The sequence below is a fragment of the Schistocerca nitens genome, chromosome 3 (genome assembly GCF_023898315.1).
Source record: "Schistocerca nitens isolate TAMUIC-IGC-003100 chromosome 3, iqSchNite1.1, whole genome shotgun sequence".
In the NCBI taxonomy this organism is placed as follows: Eukaryota; Metazoa; Arthropoda; class Insecta; order Orthoptera; family Acrididae; genus Schistocerca; species Schistocerca nitens.
This window is the reverse complement of record NC_064616.1, coordinates 934548362-934566610: the sequence shown is the minus strand read 5'-3', so window position 1 is coordinate 934566610 and position 18249 is coordinate 934548362. Positions and strand designations below refer to the sequence as shown.

The 18249-nt window shown below is 40.6% G+C and overlaps 1 protein-coding gene across 5 annotated transcripts in view; it reads left to right on the top strand.

Annotated features, from left to right (window-relative positions):
• Positions 1-18249, top strand: part of LOC126249005 (mucin-5AC-like) — a 206507-nt gene that overhangs the window by 144318 nt on the left and 43940 nt on the right. Inside the window, exon 8 of one of the 5 annotated variants that reach the window (XM_049950591.1) lies at positions 3819-3948. The exons of the other annotated variants lie outside the window; for them this stretch is intronic. Within the exon in view, the coding sequence (XP_049806548.1) occupies positions 3819-3884 (66 nt within the window). The 3' untranslated portion in view covers positions 3885-3948. Of the gene's footprint in view, positions 1-3818; positions 3949-18249 lie in introns of those variants that run through there. 5 annotated transcript variants of the gene reach the window in all.

Genomic DNA, 18249 nt, shown 5'->3' with positions numbered 1-18249 from the left:
AATGTACAACAAAATTATGCCAACAAGCCACTTCACCCTTTTAGCAATTGCCAGAACCGCTTTCTTTTATTTTTATTTTCTTTATTTTGCTGAAATATGCCATCATATGTCCTATGTGTTCATTTATTACAATATATCACTCAATTTTCATGCAACTGTTAACATAATTTTGTTTTCTAAGAATTAGATTATGAAATTTTGGTTCTTTGAACATTGTGAAGGGACTGGACATTGAGAAAAGAGGTGTTGATTGGGTTAAGTTAAACTTTATAGAGACTGGGAAAGTGAAATTGAATGGGAAAACTGAAGTGAAATAGGTTAAAAGATAATAATAGCAGCAACAATTATACCTAGAAGAAGTTGCATTTGTAATGGGTATTGTGGTGGATGACAAAATGAAGTTGCCACAAACAAGAGAGTGGCATAGTGAGTCTCCTCATTGTTGAAATAAAAACAGTTCCAGCAACCATTGCAAAAATTCAGTCACTGATATCACAAGCTGTTGAGTAAATGGAGAGAATGTGTTAGAGAATTAGGAAATAATAAAATGTGTGATGATATAAAATCTCATCGTAAACTGGGATGCTATTATCAGGGAATGAATTGAAGATAGGTTTGGAGAATATAGGCTGAGGGAAAACCATGCGAGAGGAAAGGCCTCTGGACTGCTGGAATAAGTTTAATTGGTTGTACAGCAGAAGCTCTTAAAAATGATTGGTGTGGCATAGCATAAATATGCTTAATAAAGGCAAGGCTTCTGGTCGAGATTGTATACCAGTCAGGTTCCTCTCAGAGTATGCTGATAAAATAGCTGCATATTTAGCAATTATATACAACCACTCGCTCACAGAAAGATCCGTATCTAAAGACTGGAAAATTGCCCAAGTCAGACCAATACCCAGGAGTAATTTGCTGAATTACAAGCCTATATCACTAACGTCGATTTGCAGTAGGGTTTTGGAACATATACTGTATTCGAACACTATGAAGCACCTCAAAGAAAACGATTTATTGACACGTAGTTAGCACGGTTTCAGAAAATATTGTTCTAGTGAAACGCAACTAACTCTTTATACTCATGAAGTAGTAAGTGCTATTGACAGGGGATGTCAAATTGATTCCATATTTTTATATTTCCAGAAGGGTTTCGATACCGTTCCTCACAAGCGTCTTCTAACCAAACTGCGTGCCTTTGGAGTATCGCCTCAGTTGTGCGACTGGATTCGTGATTTCCTGTCAGAAAGGTCACAGTTCATAGTAATAGGCGGAAAGTCATCGAGTAAAACAGAAGTAATATCTGGCGTTCCCCAAGGAAGTGTTATAGGCCCTCTGTTGTTCCTGATCTATATTAACAACATAGGAGACAATCTGAGTTGTCGTCTTAGATTGTTTGCAGATGATGCTGTCATTTATCGTCTTGTAAAGTTATCAGATGATCAAAACGATTTGCAAAATGATTTAGATGAGATATCTGTATGGTGCAAAAAGTGTCAATTGACCCTGAATAAAGAAAAGTATGAAGTTTTTCACATGAGTACTAAAAGAAGTCAGCTAAATTTCGATTACGCGATAAGTCACACAAATCTGAAGGCTGTAAGTTCAGCTAAATGCTTAGGGATTACAATTACAAATAACCTAAATTGGAACGATCACATAGATAATATTGTGGGTAGAACCGACCAAAGACTGCGATTCGTTGGCAGAAAACTTAGAAGGTGCAACAGGTTTACCAAAGAGACTGCTTACACTATGCTTGTCCGCCCTGTTCTGGAGTATTGCTGTGTGGTGTGGGATCCGCAGCATGTGGGACTGACGGATGACATCAAAAAAGTACAAAGAGTGGCAGCTTGTTTTGTATAATCGCGAAATGGGGGAGATAGTGTCACAGACATGATACATGAATTGGAGTGGCAATCATTAAAACAAAGACGTTTTTCATTGCGATGGGATCTTCTCATGAAATTTCAATCACCAGGTTTCTCCTCTGATTGCAAAAACATTCTGTTAGCACCCACCTACATAGGGAGAAATGATCATCGCGATAAAATAAGAGAAATCAGGGCTCGCACAGAAAAATTTAAGTGCTCGTTTTTCCCGCGTGCCGTTAGAGAGTGGAACGGTTGGGAGACAGCTTAGAGGTGGTTCATTGAACCCTCCGCCAGGCACCTTATTGTAAATAGCAGAGTAATCATATAGATGTAGATGTAGATATATGGAAAACTTAGGGAGACATTGGATGATACCAGCATGACTGTGTTATGTTTGGACAAAGATTGAAGATTCACATATAGCGCCTAGATAGTACACCTGTGTCGGAATGTGAATTCAGATCATAAACTAATAGGATAACATGATAGGCTGCTTGCAAAGAATAGAAAGAAAATGCAGCAAAAGAAAAAGTGGAAAGAAAAAGTCAGGTACTCGCAAATTGAGTCAGAATAAATATGAAGATTTCGAGATTGTGAACTAGGTAAAAGCATTCAGGTTCTTCAGATGAAACTAAATGGTTCCACAGATCTTTACAAATCTCAAACATCTATGATGTATGTATGCTGACTGAAGGGACAAATGAAATTTGTACCAAGGCCAGGATTCAAACCTGGGTCTCCTGCTGTGTTTTACTCTATCCAAATTCCCATTCATGCATTAGCCCACTTGGTATTTCCCCTAAACTCAAACAGCACTGCAGAGGAATTGGAATTTCAATTGAGGAGGGTGGTGTGCTAGGATAGTCTGTGCAGCCATTGTGCCAGAGTGGCATAGTGGGTAGCACTTTTGCCAATGAGTAGGAGACCCGTGTTCGAATCCAGGCCTTCGTACAGATTTTCATTTGTCACTTCAGTCTGCATATATACAAAATTCACATTACACTAGCCGAAAAATGTTGACTATAATACAATAGAAACAAATAGGCAACCAGAGGTTATTTTAAGTACATTAAATATAGATATATATAGGTAACAATATACAAGACTGTTGTGGAACAGTTTGAGTGAGACTCCCAGTAAATGGATTGAAATAAGAACGTGAAGGGTGGCTTATAATCAGAGAAGCTGTGTAATATTAAAAAGTGAATTTGGTCAACAACCTATCAGAAAAATCACAAGAATTCAACATAATGAGTAAAAAGATCTTGCTGCTGCTAACTAGTTCAAAATACGCAATGCCATACTCATTTTCGCTTGTCACCAGTAATGATATGAGGTGTGAAGTATTCTCCAGGATACATTATTTAGTGGTGTATGGTGCATGTTATAGGTGTAAATTACTACTTGCTGCTGACAACTTTTAGAGACAGAACAGAAAGAATTGATTTCTTATACCTTGCTCTTTCAGCTATTATACACTGATGTGAACATTATTCATTAGTGGTGTTGGGGAAATTTAATTTTCATAACACACCTATAATTTGTCTCAGTTTGCTATTGTAGACCATTAAAAAGATAGAAATGCTGTTCATTTTGAAATTTAAGAAGGTTGTCCTTATTGGTGCAAAAATGTGTGTTTCTCTTTGCTATTCTGAGCTAGTGTGATTTGCATACAAATTCAGAAATCATTATTACTGTCAGTGCCTTTAATATTTTTGTTTTGCATTCATAATTCAGTTGGCAGTGGGGTTTCTTGTTGTAGTTCCCTTGTTTTCCTGTCTATGCTTCTAAGTCATGGTACAGTAATTTCTTCTTTTTTTTGAGCTCGGCTATGCAGTTATCCTTCTGTATTACACACAATGTTTAACTGTTCTCTTATCTTCTAATAGTCCAGTAATATCTGTTGTTGTTGTTAAACGGAATTTCATGTTTCTTGTTGTTTATTTGAAGGAAGTTCCACTGAGGATCCACCAGCAATTAAAGTTATATTCTAATGGAGAATCACCTGTTTCCTGATGTCATCTGTGCACATGACGACAATGGAACCACCATCTGTTACTCGTATTTGATGTATTCTCTTCCTGGTTAATTTACTTTTACTCATTATAGTTTGCTGTATGTATATTGTCTTACTTTTATTCTAAACCTCTTCCAGATTCTTCAGCTCCTTGCCCTATAGTTTTAGTTTTCATTGCTTTTGCCAAACATGTATTAACGAAATGTGTTGCTAATGTCCTCAGGAAAATAAAAGTCTCGCATGTTACACAAATATATCTAACACCAAATTGTAATGTTTTTCTCGTTATCAGATTCTGTATCATTAGAGTACTCAAATGAAACTAAATACCCAGAAGAAAATTAAAATTGCAAGTATATAACCATATACAGATTTCAGAAGAGTTTTTGTAAATCATGTTAGCATATGTTTCACAAACTAAAGTTGCTAGAGAATTTGATCCACAGCACATTTAATTCACTCATTCATTGTTGTAATAGAAGTGAGTGGAATGGTGCTGACAGGTATGATTGGAGTGGTAAATTTTCACATGGCTTTGGAAGTTCTGTTTGTGCTGCTTCCTCTGGACATATGTTGTAAGAAACAGGTTATTTCACATTGTGACTGAGTTGTGTTGTCACTTCCACTCCACTAACTCTGAAGTTCTACGTGTGTTTTAATAATCAGAAATACCAGTGACAAACACTTCAAGCCTCTATTACCCTTCACTACTGTTACCGTGACCTCAGTGAATGTACTCTTCTGTGCACGTTCAACCGGCAGTCTATCATACACTTGGGCCAGCTAACAGTATTAAGATAGTAATTGAACTTTGCCTCTTGTTACAATAAAGGAAAAAGCAGCAGAGGCAAATTTTAATTACTGTAACTGATAACTGCCAACGGTCATGTAAGGCTTAATGTACACGACTGAGAAACAGCCACAAGATCTTGCAGTATCATACTATTGACTGAAGTTTTGTACAGTTGACAACACAAAACTGTTCTCATTTCTAGACAAGTTCAGCTACATTTGGTTGTGTACAGCTCCCATCAGTGGTAGTGCAATAGCAGCAAAATCACATGTAACACACATTTAGTGGTATATTTGTTCCCTTCTTATTGTAAGGATGTTACTTATAGACCTTTATGATTTTCTGCTACATATTATTTTATATATACATTATAAAACTTACTTTTATTGGTTTGAGATGTCAGCATACATCTGCCTCAAATAAACTAATAAGAGCAAATTTTTATATCTACATGGTAGCTGCATGGCAGCATTTGAGGCTAGGGAATTCCACTGAAGTAATTAGGGTTCACGTCCCCTTGATCCTGTAGTTTTTCAAATTGTATTAGTTGTTGAGTAGTTGCAGGTGTAATATGGATAAAGTCAGTACACCAAACATCACACACTACCACACAAATGGCTGTATGAGAAACAGTCATGCACTGCCAGGATCTCTCAGAATATGCAGGACACAAGAGATGGCATCCTGGCAATCATCCAGTATGGCGGTTTCAGTGCGCTGGAAGCGGCAGCCAGGTGCTGCATTGAACTTTGCTGTGCCCAAACGTGGTGTCACCATGCTGGGGTAATTGGTTGGCTTTGAGAGTGGTGCTTAGGAAAGGTGTAAACGTCTCAGAAATACAATGTTACTTGACATGTAGATGTTCTCAGACCATTTGCAACTGCTTACAGGATACTGGACTTCAAGCCCATAGGGCTGTTAATAAAGAGGCCCTCTCTGATGACCACAGACTTTATGGGCCTGCCTTCACAGAATTGAATAAAGGCAGTGACTGGCACCTCATGATCTTTTCAGATGAGTCAGTATTTAGCTCAGTGAATGAGGGTCTGACAAAGGTGTACGGGCCTCAAGGAGCATGTTATGATCCACAGTACATGGTGCAACATTTATGTGTTGGTATCATCACAGTCGTGTGCTAGGGGTGGAGGTAATCAGGTGGGGCAGAGATACTTTATTGAATATATTGTCATATTGTCACAGATCAGTATGTGTACCTCATGAAACATACCATGATGTTGAATGTGAGGACTTACTGTTCCAATGGAATGATCCAGTTCCAGCAGGACCACTTAGTGGTTCACAAGTTGAATTATTTAGTGATCATTTCTGCAATAGGTTGATGTTGTTCTGATCGACTTACCTGTTTGAATGTTGGACTTGAATCCCATTGAAAATTTGTTCGGCAAAATTAAGCATCTTATGAACTTCCAGTGGCCAACACATACACCTGACCAGCTGAGAGACCTAGTGTTCGGTGGATGGGAGAGTCTCCCAGACGATGAGAGATGTTTAAAGAGTCTGACTGCCTCCATTCCTGGTTCAATGAGGCAAGTAAATGACTCTAATGGTGGGTGGACCTCATACTAGCTTCAGCCCCGATATGAAACTGTCCTCGTCTCACATTACTCCACTTTATATTACGTTTGATATAACCATGTTTATTAATGTGAAATGTACGTGAAATCATCATACTTCAACTTTTTAAATTGAATTCGTGCTAACTAACACATAATACATGTCGTGTGAAAACTGCACAAACAAGTGAAAAAAGCACTCTGTCTTCAGGCCACTAGTGGCCTACAGGGACCATCCGACCGCCGTGTCATCCTCAGAGGAGGATGAGGATAGGAGGGGCGTGGGGTCAGCACACCGCTCTCCCGATCATTATGATGGTATTCTTGACTGAAGCCGCTACTATTCAGTCAGGGAGCTCCTCAGTTGGCATCACGAGGCTGAGTGCACCCCGAAAAATGGCAACAGCGCATGGTGGCCGGATGGTCAGCCATCCAAGTGCCGGCCACGCCCAACAGTGCTTAACTTTGGTGATCTCACAGGAACCGGTGTATCCACTGCGGCAAGGCCGTTGCCACAAACAAGTGAAGCTGAATTGAAATAGAAATGGTGTCCTAATAAGAGACAGTCTGAGAAAACCCTTAATATTAACCAATATGAGAACAGGCGAGGCCTAAAATAGCAATATGTTATTCTTTACTGCCAACGTTATCTGTTTACTACACAGTTAATATTCTTCAGGGGCCCAAGGATAGCATTCCATAGGGCCTGCACTGTCCTCATTTCTCTCTGTTAGTAATCAGAGAAATGAACTCTGCAGAATGTCCATTCAGTGTCTCCTTCTTCACATGGCTCAGTTAAATTTTTATGAGACTATGAATGAATGACTGGAAGATGGTTGCCTTTTCTTCCCCAAGAACAAAATGATGGCTTCTCTTCCCTTGTATTCTGCTACAGCTTTCATCTCTCTGAATGGTTTTGAATGTTCCCCGTTTTGGAAATGGCGTTAGCTAGTAACCAGATTCAGAATGCAATCATTTTACTAGATGTGGTGGCTCTTGGGTGGCAATCTGATTTTGTTCCATTTGGACTCATATTTACTCCGTTGTTTGTGTATTGTATTTCAAATTCTTGGTATATTGTAAAGTCATTGTCTAAAAGTATGTGGCTGCTACATGGGAAGAATATCATTTACCAAATGCTCTTTATAGCATTTTCCATTGTTGCAGCTCTTTAAGTAGGCCACTCCAAATAATTCTTAGTGCTTGACCCGAGTTATTTGCCCGCCAAGTTTCTATTTTTTGTGAGTAATGCATTTTAAATGATCCCATGAATTCCACACAAAAGGCTGCATTTAATGTGTTGAATAAGGCAATAAACAGATGATGTGGACACAGTTTTCTTTTGCTTTGTCTATTGCTCAGACCTGATATGAAGCCCATCGAGTATTAGCACGAAAGGATCACTAGATGGCCTCAGAGTTCATATAATTGGCAAACAAGTTGCTAACGATAAGAGTCTGAAAACAGCTATGAGGATGGCAAGTTGAAGTTACCCTAATAGGAGAGAGCATGTCCTAACAGACAATACTGTTTTGTATTGGAGTATCCATGGTATAGAATGTAAGGAGTATGCCATTGTGTGCTAGAAACCTAGCCTCGGAGTTACACTACGCAGTTTGAGAGGAAATTCATTATAACGAATGAGAGTACTTCGTGAAGAACAGAATTTTATGAGTATTGTTGCAACAGTTAATCAGCCTCAGATATTAAAGCCATACAACCACATACACTCAAAAAACTTATTTCAACACTTTTAAAATAAAGGATTCTCGACAATGTCCTGCTCCTTGATGGTGTTATTTTCACTGCTTTTCGCCCCAGGCGCTGTGAAATCCGAGTTTTGATACTTCCAAAAACGCATTTACTTTAGTCAGAATATTGCTGTTTCACATTCGTGAACTGTCCCACAATAGGCATCTTTCCTCTTATATTCAGAATTATTTTCAGTAATGATAGTATCATTGCGGTAAATTAAAAACAATGTCAAACAGAACATACTCATTTTCTCAAATTAAATTAAGCCTTGAAAATTACGTAGAAATGAACCATAATTTCCATTGGAAAGCCTCATTGTATCCTATTCCAGTCAACTGGAAGGTTATGCAATTTTGTGCCTGCTTCTCTCTTTCAGATAATAATATATGCCCAACTCGATTTTAATAGATATTGTCAGACAGAATCCAAACATAATATTCGTACAAATTAAGCAGAATAGCTGACTTCATTTTTCCCGGCGTACACTATGTGATCAAAAGTATCCGGACACCCCAAAAAACATAGGTTTTTCATATTAGGTGCATTGTGCTGCCATCTACTGCCAGGTACTCCATATCAGCGACCTCAGTAGTCATTAGACATTGTGTGAGAGCAGAATGGGGTGCTCCGCGGAACTTACGGGCTTCAAACGTGGTCAGGTGATTGGGTGTCACTTGAGTCATATGTCTGTACGTGAGATTTCCACACTCCTAAATATCCCTATGTCCACTGTTTCTGATGTGATCATGAAATGGAAACATGAAGGGTCATGTGCAGCACAAAAGCATACAGGCTGACAACGTCTGTCGACTGACAGAGACCGCCAGCACTTGAAGGGGGTCGTAATGTGTAATAGGCAGACATCTATCCAGACCATCACGCACGAATTACAAACTGCATTAGGATCCACTGCAAGTGCTATGACAGTTAGCTGCGAGGTGAGAACACTTGGATTGCATAGTTGAGCAGCTGCTCATAAGCCACACATCACGCCGGTAAATGCCAAATGACGCTGCTTGATGTAAGGAGCATAAACATTGGACGATTGAACAGTGTAAAAATGATGTGTGGAGTGACAAATCATGATACACAATGTAGTGATCCGATGACATGGTGTGGTTATGGCGAATGCCTGGTGAATGTCATCTGCCAGCGTGTGTAGCACCAACAGTAAAATTTGGAGCCGGTGGTGTTATGGTGCGGTCGTGTTTTTCATAGAGGGGGCTTGCACCCCTTGTTGTTTTGTGGATCACTATCACAGCACAGGCCTACATTAATGTTTTAAGCACCTTCTTGCTTCCCACTGTTGAAGAGCAATTCTGGAATGCATCTTTCAACACATAATGCACGGCCTGTGGCAGAGTGGTTACGTGACAACATCTCTGTAATGGACTGGCCTGAACAGAGTTCTGACCTGACTCCTACAGAACATCTTTGGGGTGTTTTGCAACGCCGACTTTGTGCCAGGCCTCATCGACCAACATCGATATCTCTCCTCAGTGCAGCACTCTGTGAAGATTGGGCTACCATTCCCAAAGGAACATCTCAGCACCTGATTGAACATGTGCCTGCAAGAGTGGAAGCTGTCATCAAGGCTAAGGGTGGGCCAACACCATATTGAATTCCAGCATTATCGATGGAGGGTGCCATGAACTTGTAAGTCATTTTCAGCCAGGTGTCCGGATACTTTTGATCACGTAGTGTATTTTTAAATTTACTTGGAGACCAGAATTTATGACCTCAGTATTAAACATATAGTCTCTGTGTCTCAGTTTCATCTAATGATTTTTTTCTGCCCCATCTGCATTCCTGTTGTATCAGCTACCTGATTGTTTTCGAAATTGAGTGATAGTGAATTTTAGTGTTCCCGAATAAAAGGGCAAAAGTATTGCTGTTCAGCTTGGTACTTACTTTTGAGTGAGTAATTTGGTAAAAGCTATGTCATTACCAGTTTCGTTTGTCCCAAAGAATTGGGGGTACTCTCTCCTCCATTAGAAATTTGAGCTTCTTAAAAGATAACATTTTGCTGGAAGTGTGATTGATCTAAAATCACTTACTCCTTAAAATAGTAATAATATACTCTAACATCTGTAAAACAAATGCCCATAGAATTAACTTGGATGAATATTTTTAAAAATTTTATGACTTTTGTGACAGTTTTTGTTAGTTCGCACCACAATAGTTCTCTCAAAGACTACATTTAATATGCACAAGTGTTTTACTCATCAAGGCAAGAGAAGCTACCACAGAAAAACCACTGGCACCTATGATAGTGGGGTCATGAAAATACTGGCTAGATGGTAGAACCAAACTCTGGTTTAGTGAACAATGACCAAGTACTTAGACTGCAAGCTATTTGCACAGCAGTGCCAACACCTTCTTTGGACCACATCTTCTTCTGCCAGCTAAATCCCAACATATTTCATGATCACCATTGATGTACCATGCTTCCATGCCTAGTGTGTAGTTGGTATTAATTTCCCATGTGGATAGTATTTCTCACTGGTCTGATGATAATTTGCCGCTACAACTAATCATGGGCATTACAAAGCTAGATTTTTGCCAAAATCTGTGACGTGGCTGCGAATGCCCCCCCCCCCCCCCAACACACACACACACACACACACACACACACACACACACACACACACACAAATAGTGTAGCTTTGGTACTTGTTTCACTCATGTTTCTCAGCATAACTCTGACAAAACTTTTCACACACGTGAAACTGTGCGGCTGTATTTTTTAACCTTATGGTACTCCTGGCAAGGTTTGTCCCGTATTTCAGTATAATTCTGCACCTCTTCCATAGATAGTTCCACATCCAAACTGGCTGGATCCAGGGCAAGCTTGGGTCAACTATTGCTACAGTTGCCAACATCTGTGCATTTCCCATTCTCCCATGACTGCTTCTTCACAGTGGTCGGAAAGATCGCTGCAAAGCAACAATGCTTGATGAGCACAGTTCTCTTGCCACTGCTGTAGTGTGAGGAAATGATGCTTAGAGCTTGCCATAAGCTGGTGGTCCGAGAAGTTCGAATGTGCTTATCTCTCACATTCTGGACATCGTCATCCAGGCCATCAGTTGATGATGTGGCAATGTAATCACAGAATGGCTTTTGAAGTACTCACTGCTTTCAACATTTGTTGCTTAAATGTATGCACCATGAGCTCCACTTTGCCACTGGAGGAGGAATGAAACAGCGGACTAAACGGGTGCTTGATGGCACTGGATGTGCAGAACTGTTCAAAAGCCACCACTGTAAATTGGGGTCCATTGCGCAGCACGGTGGTACGGGGAAGCCCCTCGATGGCTAGAATCTGGAAGAGAGCATGAGAGTGGCATCAGTGGTGGACACCGTTCTGACCACATATTAGTAGTTAGAATAAGCGATCACAAAAATGAGCCACAGATTCCAGAAATGGGCCAGCACAGTCCAGGTGAGTGGAGTCACAGGGGTGATGGCAGGAGGCAATAAACTGGGGTGTAGTAGCCTGGTGCCAGGCACAAGCAGAACAGCTACACACCATGGACACCACAATTTTTGTTCACTCATGGCCAGTAGACATGTTGCCTTGCAAGTGCTTCAATCTGCGACATACCTCAATGCCCTTGATGTAGTAGTTCAAGAACACTGGGGGTGGGGGGGGGGGGTGAATGTGGAATGACAACAGGGTGAGTATTTGAGTATCCACCTCTGCATCAAGCAGGAGAACATTGAAGACAACTACCAAATGATGGGAGAGGTGAGCCCAGGCATAGAGCTCTGGATCGACAGACTTGGGGGAGGGGGGGGGGGAGGGGAGGGAGGGAACTGGGCCAACCTATGGAAGCACATAGTGTGACACATCGCAAGAGTGGATCGTGGCGTGTGTTGCCAGGTTGAACACCGAGGGCAGATGAAAAAGGGTATCCACATTTGTGTGTTGTGCCGTCGGCTTGTATTCAGTCTCATAAATGTAGGAGCTGAGGAAGAATGGCCAACACTGGAAGCGTCATGCATTCCACTCCGGAAGCAGAGAGCAGAGCACAAAGAGAGCTACTAGTGGCTTTCTGTCCATAACGAGGATAAACGTGGTCCCAAATAAGTAAATGTGGAACTCTCTAACAGCAAAATGATCGCCAAAGCTTCTTTTTCAAACTACGAATAGTTTTTTGAGAGGATGTAAGCATTGGTTGCTCAGTACTCTCATCACTCCTATGCATGAGTACTGCGCCAGTGTTGTAGGGAGTTACGTCTGTAACCACCCAACTCACTGTCTACCTCTCTCTGCTTCCCCCCCCCCCCCCCCCCCCACTCAGTGTCTACCTCTCTCTGCTTCCCCCCCCCCCCACTCACTGTCTACCTCTCTCTGCTTCCCCCCCACTCACTGTCTACCTCTCTCTGCTTTTCCCCCTCCAACTCACTGTCTACCTCTCCTCCCCCTCCATCTCACTGTCTACCTCTCCTCCCCCCCGCTCACTGTCTACCTCTCCTCTCCCCCCACTCACTGTCTACCTCTTCTCTCCCCCCCACTCACTGTCTACCTCTTCTCTCCCCCCACTCACTGTCTACCTCTTCTCTCCCCCCACTCACTGTCTACCTCTTCTCTCCCCCCACTCACTGTCTACCTCTTCTCTCCCCCCCACTCACTGTCTACCTCTTCTCTCCCCCCACTACCTTTCCTCCCCCCACTGTCTGCCTATCTCCCCCCTTGTCTTACCCTCCCCTCACCCTCCTTCCCCCTTGCCCATCCCTCGGTCACCCTCACCCTCACCCCCACCCACTTTTCCCCATTGCCCGACCCTCGGTCACTTTCACCCTCCTTCCTCCTTGCCTCTTCCCCCCCCCCCCCTTTCCTGAGCCTTCCCTTGTCTCCCCTTCCCTCCCACCCTGATACTCTCCCTCCTTCCCACCCACTCTCCCTCCCTATTTTTCTAGTTTCTTTAATGAAAAACTGGTTAGTGTTTATCAGTATAACACATTTAAAAAAGTGTTATTTCTTGCAATTGTAGTTTTGTTTCATCTTGGGTAACAGTTCAATTAGAAATTGTATGTAAAGTGTATTACACTGGAATTTGGATCCAGGTGTAATTGCCTTTTTATGGGTGACAAAAAATTTTTTAAGTTTGTGAAGTTGGATAAGGTGTGAATGCTTTGAGAAATGTATAAATTTTTCTCACTTCATTCTCAGTTTTTTTTGAAACATTGTTGTGCCTAAAACAAAGACCCCATTCTTTGTTCATTATGTTTCTGGCGTAGGTGAGATACCCACTAAACCTGCTGGGCAGAACAGGTAATAGGATTGCGGAAAGGGCCAAGGGTTGAAATCAGTTTCTGCTTTTAATTGTCATTTATTGTAATTTAGCAACTCTTTCACGGCTGAAGGCCTCCAACAAGAAATCTTAACAAGAAATATTCCAATTAAGATAGCAATAAGATAATTAAAAAAAACATACGCAAGGTGCAATACAATTGGCTGAGGGCCACAATTAATTTCCAAAAATTTAGAATATATTAACATAGACCTGTAAAGGCAGAAGGCCAGCATGTTTCACAACAATAAATCTAAAAATCAACAAGATAAAAAATCCAATTCAGAGAGCAATAACATAATTTAAAGAAACAACATATGCAAGGTGCAATACCAATGGCTGAGGGCCACAATCAAACTTCAAAATATATTACCATAATATTTAAAGGCAGAAGGCCACAGTGTTTATGCTTGAAAGATAAATTTAAAAATTAATTTTGCAAAATTTTAAGAAACAAACAGTAACCACAAACCTAAAATTTAAAATAGCTGACAACAGTTAATTAAACACTGGTGGCACTCAGAAGGCTTCCAGGGAGGTCGGTCTGTCCTCATTCACTTAGGTGAGACAGGTGGTGAGCCCAACTATACTTGATCCGCCAGAACCCAACCAGGGGGCAGCCATGGACTGACCGACACAACAACTTGCTTCCCATAAATCGGTACATGAGAACCCCAACCGGCAATGTTACAAACATGATAATCCACAATGGAGTATGTATTAGCTGTCAAAATTACACACCATGTTGGACAGCAACAACAGGTGAGGAAAGGACGCTGCCTGAAGGTATGTTAGTGGTCAGGGCAGGTAACCGGAACACTAACGGCCACTACGCAGATAATTCCGCTGGTACACTTGAATTTGAAACACTGTAATAGTTAACTCGCTCAAAAGAACACTGCCTGAATTTACGTCAATGCCCAGGGCAGGTAACCAGAACACTAAAGGCCACAAGACAGAAAATTCCACTGGTTCACTCAAATCGTAGTCTACCAAAATAGTTAATTGCACCGCATTGCGGCTAAATCTCAGCAGTAGAGCCACTTGGTGTTGTTCACTGGAAAACCTCCCCAACAGCAAACCACCAAAGCGAACCACCACAACATTAATAGGCGTGGCTTGGGTAGTTGAAACCACTACTCTACCTGGACGTCCTTAGTCGGCAAACCACAAAGCTTGTAGCAATGTGACAGCTCCACACATGCTCAGACACTGCCCAGGGACTGCCAGCGGCCCCAGCCGACTGCACCACGTGGAGAACTTCCCTTGTCTGCAACAACCGACTGCCTCCTCTCAGAATGCCGACATCATCTCAAACGGTCATCAGTGGAAATAACACCAACTACACACACAACCTGACAAATACTTGCACGAAGACCTGAACGATACACAACAGTAACTAAACACACACAAAGACAAATCAGGAGTTGATGCGTGTGCGCGCGCGCCCACACACACACACACACACACACACACACAGCCGACTCAGAAACAATCATCGAGCCCAAACGCGTCATCCGGTAGGACAACCGACCGAAGCTCCACCAAGACCGTGGCCCAGCTCAGGTGATGCGAGGCAGCAACGGTTCGGCGTGCCATGTCAATGCAGGACTCGCTGCTATTCCAACCCAACTGCACTAGTGCCGCATTGCACATAGCCGACTCATGAATGAATGATCGGCGAGCCAAAACGCGTCGTCCGGTAGGGCGACCGACCGACCGACCGACGATCCACCAAGACTGTGGCCTGGCTCAAGTAATGCATGGCGGCAGTGGTCGGGCGAGCCATGTCGATGCAGACCTCACTGCTGCTCCAATCCATCTGCCCTAGTGCCACATTGCCACTCCATGACTGGCAGGTCCGGACTGCACTCCAGACACATTCCAACTGACTGGCAGAGCCGAACTTGCAGCCTGAACTGCGATATGAACTCGCCTACCCGAACTCTCTAGCTACGACGGGCAACCAGGAAGTAATAGCAGTCAAGCAAAGATAGTACGAGAAGGGATATATTGATACGCGCTGCTAACGCCGCTCACGGTCAGGCAAAGCCGCAACTCAGTGACAGTAGTAATTCAGATTAACGTAGTGAGATGAGATGGAAGTACGTTAAAAACAGGGTGTAAAATACGTGATGGCGGGAACACGAGGCACTCACGGCTCAGTAGGTAATGACTACATGCTGAGAGCTTAAAGAAAATAAAAGGGAATTTTGACAGAAAATTTTTGATACTGACGTAGCACATTTTCCTGTCCCATTGATTTTACAAGGCAGATGCTTACACCCCATATATATTCATTGTATCATGTATGAAATGTCAATTTTATTAAATGCTATTTATTCCAGCCCATTGTGCGAAATAATTCCATAAGCAATTTTTTATTTTTATTTATTTTTTATAATAGTTTATTATGTCAGTATATGCACTGTTGTGCATGTAAACCAATAGTTCCCAACTTGGGGCAACATAAGACTTTTAGATGTAAAAAAAAAAAAAAAAAAAAAAAAAAAAAAAGTTCCATTTTGATTTCCACTTTTAATAATTATTTTTCGATTATAATTTCTATTATCACTATTTCAGTAGTTTTGGACCATCATGAGCCATTTGACATCCACTACCAGTTAAGAGGCCTGCTATAGACTTTCCAATGTATTTTGATCATAAATGATAAGATCCATGCTGCTGCTGCATATTCTGTAATATGGTCTACACATCTTCTATTGTGTCACCATATTGGTCATTTCTTATTTCTTGGAATCCAGCAAATCATTCCCTTAGGCCATGTGCCATCCATTCACTTGGCTACATCTCCTGCCCACCTTCATTTTACTTTCATTACAATCATAATTACATCATCCACTCTGGTCTCTTCCCTGATCGATTTTTTTTTTTTTTTTTCCTCTCTCATAGTAGTTTACAACATGTATTTTTCCATTAATTACTTTTCAGACACAATATTTTCCATTGATGACTTTTCTACCTTACTGTATGAATGGTTTATGTTCTAAAGTTCATGTCTCGTTTCCGAGTCAAAAAGGTAATACATTTTGATTGCAAGATTTCATTTGTTTCGAAACGTTATTCTCCATACTAAAATTACCCCAGGTCGTTTTCACTCTTCTGTTTATTTCTTTTCTATTCATCCTGTGGTAGCAGTCAGTTGTCCTCAGTAAGATATTTTTTTCTGATGGAAATATTTTCTTAATTTTGAAAATTTGAGTTCTAAGGCCACATTCAATGAAAAAGAAATATTTTCAGACAGTGAGATTCAAGCCAGAGTAAAATATCTTCGACTTTTTGAATACCAGTAAAAACAAATTCTCATAAAAAAGGGCTGTCATTATTTTGTCCAAATGTTGGTGGCTAGTATATCGATTATTTTTGAAAGATATCATAAGAATGCAGATTCCATTCATCGTACCTTAGATGTGTAGGATTAGTGTTTCAATCATTTTTAAGTTACATTGTATAAATTAGTATCATAACATTGCTTCAATAGAGTTAAGGAGAAAATGTCGTCGTATGTAGAGAATTTTCAGAGTACAGAATGTAGTGAATGACACACAGAAGGGCAGGTTTATGATTATGATCCATCACTACGCATGCAGCAGTCGGTGTGTTAATACAGGTACTTGCATAAATCTCTGTGTAATAATAGAGTAAATAAACTGCAGCACAGTTAAGTAACCCTTTCTGTTTCACCTAGAAATTTTATAATGCTGTTCAAAATGTCAGCTGTGCATTTAGGAATTGGACAACTTCATGACATCACATCATTAAGGAGAAGGGCCTATAAGTTTAAAACAGGCAGTCATCTCCGACAAAACCTCCTATGAAACAGTAACTCTACAGGGAAGTGTGTCTTCCTTAAGTCTAAATTCAATGTTCGTAGGGGTTTACATGAAATTCTGCATGTCTACAACATAATCTAAGCTTGAATATGATTTTATGAGTAGATAGAATATGTTACGTAGGAAATTTCTACAAACTTTGACATGTTACATATGAGTATCATTCATGCAGAGGAGTGAAATTGTTGAGTATTGTTGAAACTGTGTTATTAATTTCCCAAAAAGCATTCCATGTGGCTCCTTCTGTGTTACTGGACAACAGAAGAATTCTTGGATTGTCGATTCCATAAAAGAACAGTATCTACACACTATATTACATTGAATGTAGAGTCTTCTCTTGAAACTGTTGCAAATGTGTGTGCAACAATGTAAAGCACCATAGAATCAGTCTCTGCTCAATATATTCAAATAATTTAATGATGATGTGAGGTTTGCACTAAGATTATTTGCAGTTGGTACAAATCCTGTATACAAAAGTATCATCACTTGAAAATTCTTGGCAATACAGAATGGTGTAAAAAAATTAAAACTAGTTTTATGTATAAATGAATGCAATCTAACAATGGAAAGTCCTGGGTAGAAAAACAATTATATGGAAATGATAGATTGTGACTGACCACATAGAAATATAACCTCACTTTTTCATTAGATTTGTGCAGTATTAAGCTATTTGTATGTGTCACTCTCTCATGATTGCATCCTAACAATCTAGCCATGTTAAAGAATCCTTGATTAATTCATAATTTTATGTCTGGCAATAATAGTTTATAATATGTTGTCAGTTATGCACTGCTAATTCTACAATGTCGGTTTTTTTCAAACTGTGCGAAGTGAGGTGCCTCACTTTTTCATCTCAAATATCTTTTAACATTTAGATATATTTGTAATCACGTTTCGCATTCATCATCAAAATAAAGGCATTAAGTTTGTTGTTTAAAAGTGGAACTATGGCATTTTCTTGCACCACTATAGCAAATATGTAGGAGACAAATTTGGTGATACTTCTCAGGCTTTGACAAGCAATTGACAGTAGTCTTCAGTCTGGAAACTGATTTGATGCAGCTCTCCACCTTAATCTGTCTTACTCTCTG